The sequence below is a fragment of the Strongylocentrotus purpuratus genome, unplaced genomic scaffold, assembly GCF_000002235.5.
Source record: "Strongylocentrotus purpuratus isolate Spur 01 unplaced genomic scaffold, Spur_5.0 spur5_scaffold_20, whole genome shotgun sequence".
Lineage (NCBI taxonomy): Eukaryota > Metazoa > Echinodermata > Echinoidea > Camarodonta > Strongylocentrotidae > Strongylocentrotus > Strongylocentrotus purpuratus.
In genome coordinates this window covers 44165425-44178421 of record NW_022145606.1, presented here as the reverse complement: position 1 = coordinate 44178421, position 12997 = coordinate 44165425, and the positions used below count along the sequence as shown (strand labels likewise).

At 35.5% G+C, this 12997-nt stretch overlaps 1 protein-coding gene and 1 long non-coding RNA gene across 2 annotated transcripts; one reads left to right on the top strand and one right to left on the bottom strand.

The window, feature by feature from the left end:
• Window positions 1-951: 951 nt before the first annotated feature.
• LOC105440004 (toll-like receptor 3) lies at window positions 952-12214 on the bottom strand. The gene is made up of 3 exons (XM_030993983.1): window positions 11863-12214; window positions 9551-10665; window positions 952-1068 (listed from the first exon to the last, which is right to left on the bottom strand). The coding sequence occupies exons 1-3, from the start codon at window positions 12212-12214 to the stop codon at window positions 952-954; spliced, it is 1584 nt and encodes a 527-aa protein (XP_030849843.1).
• Window positions 1079-2078, top strand: LOC115927473. The gene is made up of 2 exons (XR_004065663.1): window positions 1079-1338; window positions 1942-2078. It is a non-coding gene; the product is annotated as an uncharacterized LOC115927473 (long non-coding RNA).
• Window positions 12215-12997: the final 783 nt, after the last annotated feature.

Genomic DNA, 12997 nt, shown 5'->3' with positions numbered 1-12997 from the left:
TATCAAATACAAGTCCCAAATGCTTGATTCTGATTGGTTGAAAGCCAAGTAATATTTAATGTCATATTATCGCAGTTTTATATTGACAAAGAGGAAGACAAATTGAAGATATACTGAAATATAAATAGCTTTTTGTGTCCCTTTTACCTCACCATAACATCCGTAATTAATCTTGACCTATACCAGATACCATGACTGAGGCATGAGTAGGGTTCATGCATTATGCAAAATACCACAATTATAACGTTTCATACTCGAAAACCGATAAATCAACCCGAAAAATGAAGCTTCACATTGCATATCAGTAGCACAGTTTCGAAGGGAACATCCGGGTATTTCTCGAAGTTGTGCCCTCCTTAGTAATGGCGGACCGCGCTCCATGCGCGCACAGAGCTTTGAACGGGCGCGTATGACGAGTCCGCACTCTAGCCTTATTAAGTATATATCTCTATGGTCTAAAATCACAGTCGCTAGTAAGAAACAAAAGGCAGTTATTCTTTTGGAAATTCTCTATGCACAACATGTTATGTGAACAAGTATGTTCAATTTATAGCACTAGGGGAATGCCGCAAAATTGGCTGGAAAAAGGGTTCCATTTTTTGGGTTGTTTAAAATAACGGACTCTTTCTGTATGAAAATAGCTTGGTTTTTCCTGGCAGAAAGTGTTTGTTAGCAATGATTTAGGCAATCATTTTTGGACAAGTTTGAGTTCCATGCTATACATTGATCATTTGATTGACATTGTAGAATTTATATTGCATGTATATCAACGTTCTTATGCCTTGCTAGGTACTTAGGTATTTAGACAGAATTGCATATATGCTTGTTTATTGTAATGGTAGTATAGTGACAAAGTTTTACAAGCTATGCATTAGATTTGAAATGGTATAATAGTGTATGACGTAAATCATCCACTTCATGATTATAGCACTTAGTCCGCTAAACAGAGACTTAAAGGCACATTATAGTTTGATAACGAAGAAAGTTAATTTTACAACTCGTATTGTTTGGTAAATTAGTATCTAATTTAAAGGAGCCATGTGAAAGTTGTAATTTTGTATTTGCTAGCTAAAGTCATTTTATTTAGTATTTATTGATTTAGCTTGACATTGCAATAATAGAACAACAGAGGGCATTTGGTCAAAGATTACTTTGACAGTTCTTATTTAAAGTTTTTCTAGTTTGAAGGTCAGAAACTTGTTTGGCGCCACCTGTTGTTGGCTGATTTGAAATGATCATGTTTGCAACATGATTTCTGTTTTGTGAGGAAAATCTGTGGTTTTCTGGAGCATCCTTTGTTCCTGAGAGCTGTTTCTACAGTATTATGGAGGCACAGAGGTTAGTTAAACCATATATTTGAGCATTATGAAAATGAATGTAAAAAAGGTAGTTTTTAAGATGTTTACATTGTATGAAACTTACACAGTAGCACAGTAATTTGTATGGCAAATGTATAACATGTGTATACTGTGTACCCACACATAGGATAGACTAGAGATATCTATTGAACATTTAATATGTCATTACATCTATAATTGATGTTTTGGTTTAGCTTAAAGTTGAAAGAAATAGTAAAGTTAAACGTATGATGCAGAAGAAGACATTCTATGATGAAATTGGATGAGGAATGTGAGCATATCTGTGTGAATGACAGGTCAAGGTCATGACTTTGTTATTGTATTCCTTGACTATGATAAAGTCATTCAAGCTCGTTAAATATAGTCACATTATTAGTTGAAACCATGTTAGATCTGATTTAGACATGATAAAGATGATGTAAGTTTAATTGTGTGTTTCTATATGAAATTCAAAGAGAGTTAGACACTGAATTCAGACAATGCCTTTGATTTAGTAGAATGCTATAGTTGCTTTAATGTTGTGAAACTTATATTCATAAACACGTACTTATTATGCATTCCTGTTATGCTTTATCATGTACAGTTTTCACGGAGTGAAGGGAAGAAGAACGGAATAAAGCAGTGGAAGGAGTATTAAGATAAAAGATTCGTTCATCAAAGACAGAGTTGCATTCCCCTTGATGGTTATGACTCTAAAATAAACTGACACTCCCGTAAAAACCTGAGTCGTTGTAGTTATTCAGCGTTTCGCCTCACAGACAGTCACACATAGTATATCACCTAATTTGCAATTAGAGTAGGTTCTGAATGATAGATTGTAAATCTAGAAACTACCATTCATGATATTAGACTTACCTTTTCTTTATCAACCCTAGACTAGCTTTATAGTATTTACAAACTCCAATACTAGGTGGAGGATAAACGTTCATATAGCATGCAGTTCGGTACCTCGTTTATAATTTGACATACTATTCTTTGCATCAGAAAGTTCCAACCTCAATGAAAGTACTCTTACAATGTATACTTCTTTTCTGACATAGAAATCAAAGTCAATACTTTTAAGAACGATAAGAGTACCACGTGCGTCGATCACATTTTTGCTTGTCTGCGCTGCATGCACTCACCCTACACACACATTAAACTCCATATTAAACAAGGTATCTGATTGGTCGATTAATTCCAGACGCATGCGCAGTAAACAGCATCCGTCTGGAAAAAGGCACACGTGTGCTAATAAAGTAACAGGCGTTTGCTATCGCACCTTGCACGCGCCTTCTAAATAACAGGCGGTGATTGGTCAATTTAGCAGACGTGTGCCGCGTTCCATACGTCTGGGGCATGTGAATAAAGTCTCCAACGGCTTTCCATAGCTATAGGCAGTGACACGCGCTCCAAAAAAAAGAGGTGTGTATGGCTGCGTATACTTGCGCTAAGCCACTCGCTGCTGCTCGCATTCACTGGTTGCCACTCGTATCCGCTCGTAGGTGATTTGACCTTGCGTTTGCTTGCGATAGTTTAGAAAATTTTAAAACTAGCGAGTGGCAAACGCAGGCCTTTGCGCTATAGTCTGTGTATTGAGTACGCAGTGAGCACGTTTCGTTGCGCTTTATTGGGTATGACTGCCTATGTCTGCGTTCGGGCAATACGCAGCAATACGCAAGCCCAATACGCAAAGGTGTGACTGAGGCATTAGAGGCTAAATTTTCTAGTGCTTATAATTCATCCATAGGGGCATTCAAATATGTCAACATTTTAAAGAATTACTATCCATCCAATTTTGAAAACTTCCCAAAACTTTGCATTACCTTTAAAATTACAATGGAAAACTATTTGAAGTGTAAGCATGTCCAAAGTTGGGTATTACTTCTTTCCGTTTTGGTACAAACATTCCTCGCCAAAAAAATATACGAGAAAACACATACAGACATATATAAACGGAAGTTTTGGTTTGGTTTGGTTTTATTTTCCGTATAAAAATTCAATACATACAAGAATACAATTTACAAATAATACAAATCAAGAATTTAAAAAAAACGGCTGGAAAGCTCTATTCAGAGCCATTATTAAAATGGCTCTGTTCTTCCTAGAGGTCCAGAAATAATCAAACATAGAAATAAAACACAAAATATTACAAAAATATAATATTACAAACGCACTATCTACAACCCCCTCCCAAACCCTCTATAACACATTATGAATACGATTATTACCATCCCTCCCCCTCCCCGTTTACACCAAAAGTTTATACATCAAAATCTAGCATCCATTCATTTAGGCCCTGTCGAAATAAATTGAGTGTGTTCGGTCTACGTAAGTTAATCGGTAATTCATTATATAATTTAGATCCGCGATAAAAAAATGTTCGTTTACAATAATTAGTTTTAGGTTTGGGCAAGACTAAGTTATCGATATTTCTTAGGGCATAATTGACTTGAAGTGAATAATGGAAACAATAGTTTGGATTTTGTGTATGAAATTTGTTCACATGTATAGATAATGAAGTTCAGAAAATAAGTGAAAACCCTAAAACCGAAATACAGAACTAAAATCATGCATTTAGCTACGGTATGCTTTGTTGCCCGTTTTGACTTAGGCGAACTAAGATAGGGGAAGCATCTTCACAAAACGAATATTTCAGGATGGCTAAGTCTAGCTTAAATGTCAATGACAAAATGGCAGATCTTTTAGAGACAACTTCTGATAGGCTCTTCCCACCGCGTTCTCTGATAGAACTACAATGATAACAAGATAGGTGTAGGCATATGTTGCTGGTATCCAAATACTTGTGCTTTATTTACAGAAAAAATCTTTAAAAGGCTTTTAATCATCTTGCAATTTATATCTGATTTATTGTGATGCTATACATTTACAGTTAAATAATAAAGTATTCTTACCAAGTTCTGTTATTTTTAAGTATACAAAAAATTATTTGTCCCAACCTCCCTTTCTTGAGAATGTGACGTATCGAAGCTTACATCTGAAAGTATTCAACAAATACCCTTTTTCAACCTATCCACCTTTCATTCTTGAATTATGAAAAATACACAAACATCATATTTACAAGTGGTATGAATAATGCAGTTGTTAACTATATTTGTACATTTTAAAAATTATACAATTCAAGCATTTCAATACTTCATACCCAGACTAATAACCAAAAAATATGTTCATTTTAAATACGAGCTTTGCATATCTTCGACTTAATGTTGTAGGAGCCAAGTTTTGTATTTCAGATTAGTTTCTTGATAAAAAAAAATAAAAAAAATAAAATATTTTGCTAATGTTGTATAATAGTATGATTTTTCCACATGTAAATTATTGTAATATTCTTTGGGGAAATACTTATTTTGATTTGATTTGATTTGATTTATTGGTTTCTGCATCTTTTTTCTTTTTTTCATCATACATTTTCATGAACATAAAAAAATATGGCTTAATACAATATTTCAAGTGTATATAATTTTATACAGATAATAAACGATATTAAACAAATATATTGAATTTAAACATATACATTGAATGCATAATTAACATACATTAGATGCAGGAGGGCTACAGAAATAAGCAAAGTAGCTTGACGTGCCGGCAGCCCTCAACTTAGATACAACAATACAAAATAAAAATAAAAAAGAGTGACTTGCAGAAAAGAAAAGGAAAGGGGAGAGAAGGAGGAGGAGGAGGAGCGTTGGTAATAATACAGTAAATCTCATACATCTGCTGATTGAATGCAGGTTCATTCATGACTGGAAAAACGATGCTAGGTCATGGACGATTACACATCATTGTTGAATATACAGTCGATGTACACACTTATGCATCATATATAGATAATATTTATTTGTTACAGAAACGAGCCGTGCGTATTATTACTAAATCTGATTATTTAGCCCCATCACGGCCACTTTTTGTTAAAACACACGTTGTCCCAATTTTTGAATTGATTCAGTTTAATACTCGCATATTTATGTTTAAATTTCAAAATCGCCTATTGCCAGAAATTCCTAATATAAACTTTGTTATTAATAGTGATATTCACTCGTATTCTACTCGTCAGAAAAATGATTTACATTTATTTAAAGTTCGTACGAAAAATGCACAAAATTCTTTCTATTTAAAGGTAAAGACCAGTTATGGCCATGCGATTGCATTGTGAAAGAAACGTTGTGGAATCGATCAGAAAAGGTTGATCACCTAGCATCTAGCATCTGCAAGGTTCTGGAATCATCAAAATGATAAGAAATTTGGCCCATTCTTCGTAAAGTTACAAGCACTATACACAGAAAGATGTATATGGGACTACCCTATATCTCTCACAGTCCATGAGAGAAACAAATTTACCAAATATATGAATTAGTAGGCGGTTTCCCGGCAAATTTTTTATCATCATGTATTAGTCAAAACATATTCTTTCACATGATTGGTAATGAGAGCTTCCATTTCATTTTTTTGAAATTGGGGCGTTTGCAATACTGGTCTTTACCTTTAAATGGCATTAAGGAATGGAATAAGTTGAGTAATGATATTAAGGAAAGTACAACTCTATCTCGATTTAAAGTACGATGTACACAGTTATTATTTAATGATTTATGTAAACAAGTTTGAGCAGAGGAGGATATTTTAAATGTATGTGTGTATGTATATGCGTGAGCGTGCATGTGTGTTTGTATCATGTTATTTTAAAGTTTTTAAACCGTATAATTTATGTGTAGTTTGTTTTTTCTTGTTAAGGCCCCACCACAAGCAATTTGCTTCTAAGGGTGTCCTTTACCGTATTATGTTTACTATGTTACTCATTTGTATGTACATGTTTCATTTTATGGTTAAATAAACTTACATTGATAAACTGGTTACTGAAAGGCACTGTAACTTCTAAATTTTATCACTACGTGTTCTGTAGTTCAGATATACTGTATACCCTGTTGGTCATACAGGTGGAATAATTTTATTTATCCCAATTTATGGTTTGAAAACAAACACTAACAACTTATTATTTGGTAAAATTTGAGAATGCATACTATTATCTAGATCTATTAGGAATAAATCATTGTCGAAATCATTCCCTAAAATCATTCCCTAAATTGAGGTAAAAAAGAATTATTGCACTTTTATGACCAACAGTGTACATGTACACTATGCTTTTAGCATGTATATACACGGAACTTTCTTTGAAATGTTCATTTCCTTTTAAATGAGGCTCATTTTATTAAAAACATATAAATGAAAAGAGATTACTTCATATTTGTTAATGTCGAAATGAATTACCATTTACATCAACTCCTTTAAATGTTATGCAATGTACATTTTATTACATAGATAATTTAAAATAATCAATTTCGATTCCTTCAACATTATGTTACCTTAGCTTATACAGACCAACAGAATAGAATTGTTTTAAAGCCACGTAGCAGTCAGTATCCATGTGTATTGCAGCATAATTCGCTGAGACTAGATTTGGTTGAATTACCAATTAATTTTTCTAAAGCAGCGGACCCTTGGTCCCTCCCGAAAATATTTTAACTTGCCTATATATCTCAAGGGTGAGGGAAATTTGATGTGTATGATGAGAATTTCAAACGGTGGTATATAGGGCGCATTGCATTACCTAAGACCTGTATGTCGTATTAGAGTGAAGTCTACTCGTGGTGATTGACAACACCTGTTATTGGGTAAACACCAGGATGGTGTCAAATTCCCCATGAAAACCCACTACTATGCATCTTTAGCGCAAGTATACACGTATATTAACAAAAAATACTTTTTGAGAACTCCTCTCCTGTTAGAAGACCGAGAAGCTCAGTTTTCATGGATTAATTGTCCATTTGTATTAATAAATTTTTACTGTAAAATCAATCAAAATTCAAATATAGATCGACCATAAACAACCCAGGACCGAGGTTTACAAGTGAAAGTGTAAGTTCCTCAGGCAGGGTAACATAACTAGTACATAATAATGTGCGGACGAAAAAACGGATACAGACATAGATTCAATTATAATTAGGTTTAATACATTTCAAACATGCCAAATAAAACTAATAATTAAAAGCACGACTTATAAATAAATGCGGTTAAAGATAAACTTTAGTACTGGTAATGCGATTGCATTGTGAAAGAAAAGGTGTGGAAAGGATCAGAAACAGTTGATCATGTAGCATGTAAGTATTGGTGTGCACTGCAAGGTTCTGGAGTCATCAAAATCATAATAAATTTGACCGAGTCTTGGTAAAGTAACAAGCACTCACGTAGAAAGCTATATATGGGACAACACACATGGTGTCGGGGCTAGTACTACCTTGATTTCCTTGTCTTTCTATACTCATTACTCAGCCAGTATACATTTTCTTCCAAAATTGTTTGGCACATGTCATTTATTTGTAATCTTGAACATTCAGTGTAAGTTTCGTTTAATTCTGTGAGAATTTTTTTTTTTTTTTTACCAGTACTGGAGTTTATCTTTAAGTGAAATAATGTTAGGTCATTGATTATGTTGGTATCGTGGATTGGCATAGTGTGTGCCATCCCTTTGATATCTATGGATCTAGAATGATCAATTAAGCAGAAATTATCAAGGATTGTTGTAAGAGCGGACACATAATTACAAACAAAGACGTGTCGCGTAGTCAGCACCTGCCGTAAATTAATGTTTTTCTTAAAGGTACTATGTCCCATTTACAGGCCAAAAAGATGAAAAGGTTTGAATCCAACGGCATTTGAAAGATAATACTTATTTAGAACTTCCCTTAAAAAAGGGGGCTTAAAGATGTCTTTAAGTGGGAAAATAACGACTATTAGTTGTCGAATCGACTTAAGAGCTATAGACCCAGTAAGTAATAGTCTGATGTTCAGACCATTGTACCGAATGGTCGTACGTTTTATGCTGCGCAAAGATTCAATCAGTTTAATTTTGGCCATTACAAGAAGTGATTTATTGATGTAAACAAATGCTCATGTACCCTTTACAGCTCATTTTATGTATGTTATTACCAAAGAAGAAAAAAGCCAGTCAGTCACTCAAAAGTGTCTGACAGTGAAGTCTGGCAAGTAAACGGGTTTCCTTGCGTAATTTGAACATTAGGACACTGCTAACGTTTAAATTTCACAGATAAGACAAACATGACATATTCATAATTCTTGCACAGTTCTACAGAATTTGATGTTGGCTGCAAAAGGGACATAGTATCTTCAATTCTCAAATTTGAAGAAAAGAAAAAAATATTTATTTATTTATTTATTTATTTTATTTATCGGTATATAATGATCAACCAGCAGCACAAGTCTGAAAGGGTCAATTTACAGAGGCACAGTGATGTATAACATGTACAATAGTATTACAAAACATAGTAAGTAAATCAGTAACATAATGACAATACAGCAGAGTTATGTTGCGTTCGTTTATGTACATTAAGTGAAAGGATGTACTAGCAGGAGATAATAATTACATACTTGTTATTCCTTTATGTGATTATAAGTGGGTTGCAAAGGACATGACCTATGCAACATAATTATGGTCAAGTTTTTAAAAATCCCCCAGGACCTGAACATAATCAAATTGCTAAATGTATATATTTTCAATGGTTATGTCGGAAGTTGCAATTCGTAGAACTACCACCTGTCTTAAAGATCATTAAAAAAGGGACACACACTTAGATAACATACAGGTCAAAATGTCCAACTTCCCACATCTCCCCAGTCGTCCCGACTATTTTGTAGGGGGGGGGGGGGGAATTTGATATTGCAATTCGTCTGATGACACAATAAAACGATGAAGTAGAAACTATACACAACGTCTACACTTTCCTTTATTGGAAGTTCACTCACGACAATTATGATCCTTTTCTTTTCTCACAAGAACATATTACCGTTGATCGCTTGTAAAGGGATTTTTTTCTCGTCAATACTTACTATTGGAAGTATTTATCCTATGATTTTGTTTAATACTCTGTTTCAATAGTGTTTTTACTGCTTCTTGCTTTTAAGCTAAATAGGAATAACTCTAATGAAAAGTGATTAGTTTGATTTCTAACTTTGCGACTTAAAGATAGTCGGCATAACCAGAGATTCCTAATTTTCTAAATTAGTTGTGAAAATATTCTTGTTAAACGAGAATAAGTGTAGTTGATTTTGGGATGGTCAATTTGCATCTTAACAATAGTCTGTATAATCAGAGATTACTCATTTTCTTAAATGGGAATAACGCTGTTGAGGGCCCTGTTGGCTCTCATGCTCTTCTCAAACTGGGCCCAGAAGAGTTCCTGACCATCTTCATCGTCCGTCCACAACATGTAAGGTTTGTTCTTACTCAGGAATAACCGAACCAGGTACGGGAGGTCCTCATCCTGGATGTCCTCAATGAAAATCAATATTACCTTGTCCAGTCTGGTGTCATTGACGTGCTCTAGAGCTATACGCAGCTTGGTCAAGAACCAGGCATCATCTACGGAGTTGTAACTTATCAACAAGACAGTCTTGAAGCTGTTCTCGGTGGCGTAGTGGAGAGCATTGATGTAGAACATCCCGATGTTGAGGTCGTTGTCGCCGAAGACCACTTTCTGCAGATGTGGAAACCTCTCCTGCAGTATTGGTTTCATGATCTGGTCCACCCATTCCTCGTCACCTTCATTGCACATGATGTTTAGCTGGTACTCGTAGTCCTGGGCGTCAAAGTCCTGGTTGATTTCCTCGTAGCCAAAGATAGCTAGCTTGAGGAGGAATAATTTGTAATTTAGCCACCATCGCTCCCTGTAAGCCACCAAGCAAATCGCCACGACCAAAACAACTGACAAGGATACACATGTGATCATCACAATGTCAGTGCCACAGTATTGGTCAGGATTGAATGAAAGTAAAGGTAAATTGACTTCTTCTTTGATGGACGTTAGCGAGCAGAAAGTCTTCTCTACATTTAAGAGTTCAACCTTGCCAGAACGGAGCCACTTTACGAACCAACTCAAGTGGCACGTACAGGAAAAGGGGTTCCCATAAGCATCCAATTTCAGTGTCGTGTTTGTTGGGAACATCGTCTGTGGTTCTATGGTAGCAATTTTGTTTTGCTGGATGAACAAACTGTGCAGAGAGGTGGTTTCATTGAATAGTGTCCTTGGAATGGTTTCAAGTTCATTGTTGCTCAAAAATAGAACGGCAAGATGGTATTGCGTTTGAAGCAGACATTCAGGAATCTTCTTGATCTCATTGTTGCGAAGGTCCAATGTCGTGAGGGCAGTCAGGCTGTCAAAGACACCACGGCTCAAAACTGTTATAGAAGACTGCGACAGGTAAAGTATCTTGAGGTTCTTCAGCGGGTTGAAAGTACCTGGAGCTAACATATCAAGCTTATTCTGTCTTAGATCCAGTCTCTCCAAAGAGACTAGGCCCCGAAACAGAGAGCTTTTAGTTATGACGTTGTACATATCTGTACTCCTCAGACTATTCTCACGCATAATCAGCTTGGTGAGAGATGAGGTATTTGTGAATTGACTTATAGTGGATATTTTCAATGGGGCAAATGACAAATTCAAGACGTGTAGCGCCTCTAGGTAGCGAAAAGCGTTATTGATTGTCTGGAAATGCTCATTGGAAAGATACAGCTCCTGGAGAAGCCTCAGGTTTGTGAACGATTTGGGAGAATATGTATTGGAGATTTCATTGTTCGACATGTTCAGAATTTTCAGATTAGTGAAACCCCCCATTAAAAACCTCCTGATCCCTATGAATTTGTTAAAAGACAGATCAATGTACTCTACTGAGGGAAATGTTACATTCTTTATATTGCTTTCGATATCCTTAATATTATTGTGCGCCAAGTCGAGGTGAAAGAGTATGGATAGGCCAAATTCTATGCCAATTGATAGCCTTGCAATCTTATTCCCATTAAGTTTCAGTTGCTGTAACATGTTATTGCAAGAGAACATATCTAAGCTTAAGGTTGCGAGGCGATTGTAAGACAGATCCAACTGAATTAAGTGATCTAACCCACAAAAAGATCTGTTTGATAAACTAGCAACCTTGTTTCCATTAAGTGAAAGAAATTTGGTCTGATTGAAACCCCAAAATGCAAAGTCAGGGACGTAACTTATCATATTTGGTGTAAGACTTAATTTAGAGATGTTGCCCCATTCCCCTAGAGAGACACGTGACTTGTTCAGTGGAATGATTTCATGTATCTTGCATGAATCAATGTAAAGGTTTCTGATGACAGTACTTCCTAAAAACATGGAGGTGTGAATTTTGTTTAAATTGTTTTTCGAAAGAAACAAGTTCCTCACTGTGCTCAAATATGAGAAAACGTTTAGAGAAAGATTATTTAAGGCATTATCTTGAAATTGCAGAACTTCCAGTGAACAATTCTGTAGAGGTCTTAAGTCATGGGATTCAAAGAAGGAGATATTATTGCTACGTAAGTCAAGTTTCTTTATTCTGTTAGACCATGGCAGTGCATCACTAGGAAAAGAAGACAATCGGTTCTTACCTAGAATGAGTGTGGAAAGGAATTGATTTGTAAAAAACAGACCTGATGGAAGAGAAACTAGTTTGTTTCTATTTAGACTTAATTCCCTGAGATGAACCAGAGGCTTAAAGGTACCATTTTCGATCTGTGAGAGGAAATTGCTTGCCAGCCCTAAGGTAGTGATGTCAGGAAGATAGGCAAAAGAACCGTTGAACAGGGTTGTGATCTTGTTGAAGGAGAGATCAAGCATTACCGTGTTGCTTGGAAGATCCTGAGGAACAGACTTGAGATCTAGATGAGTACAGTTGGCTTTTGATCCGATGCTGGTGTTCCTAAGCTGACAACCTCTGGTTGACTCAGGGCTGAGACTTCCTGAAACATCCTTCACAAGTGATCCTGTAGAGAGCAGGGACATGGTATACAGCACCCACAAGCAAAAGGAAAACCTTGAGGTTGTATGGGAATTTTTTATCTTCATCATGATTATAATCTCTAGGGTGTCACCAGTGCAGAATGAAAATGTATTGTTTGCTTCAGAATGGCCACGGCTAATTGCTACGTATTCCTAGCTGTGTTAAGAATTGTCCGGCTTATCTCTTGAGTTTTACAATTTCAGACAACGGCCAATATTCAAGTCTTGGTGGTCATTTACAGCGTGCTTCACAAAATCAACATTTTTTAAAATAATTACTAGAGATTCAAAAATTCAGACAGTGGCCTATGTTCAAGTCTGGCGCTCATTTATAATAAACTTCACAAAGTAAAAAGAATTCTTGGTAATCGCTCGAGCTTCACAATTGCAAAAGGTTGTAAAATAAAGTCCCTGGTGCTCATTTACAACTATTAATAATTTCAAAAAATCCTTGATAATTACGTTAGTTTCACAAGTGCAGACGGCGGTCGACATGTATATAGTATATCAAACAATTGCAGTTGTTTGCCAATTCAAAGTATGGTAAAAATTTCTGTGTATTGATAAAATCCATAAAATCATGGCCTCCAAAGGCAGAACACTAAACGTTTCACATCAGGACTTTGAGTGGTCTGTGGCACCTGGGTAATTCCTAAACATCCATTCCATGTACTGTATGACTTGAATTACAGTTGAAAACCTCTGAAGCAATTTTTCCCTTAAGAATCTCAAAGAGATGATTTCAAAACTGCAAAGTATCTAATTCCTAAATGTCCATTCCTTGTC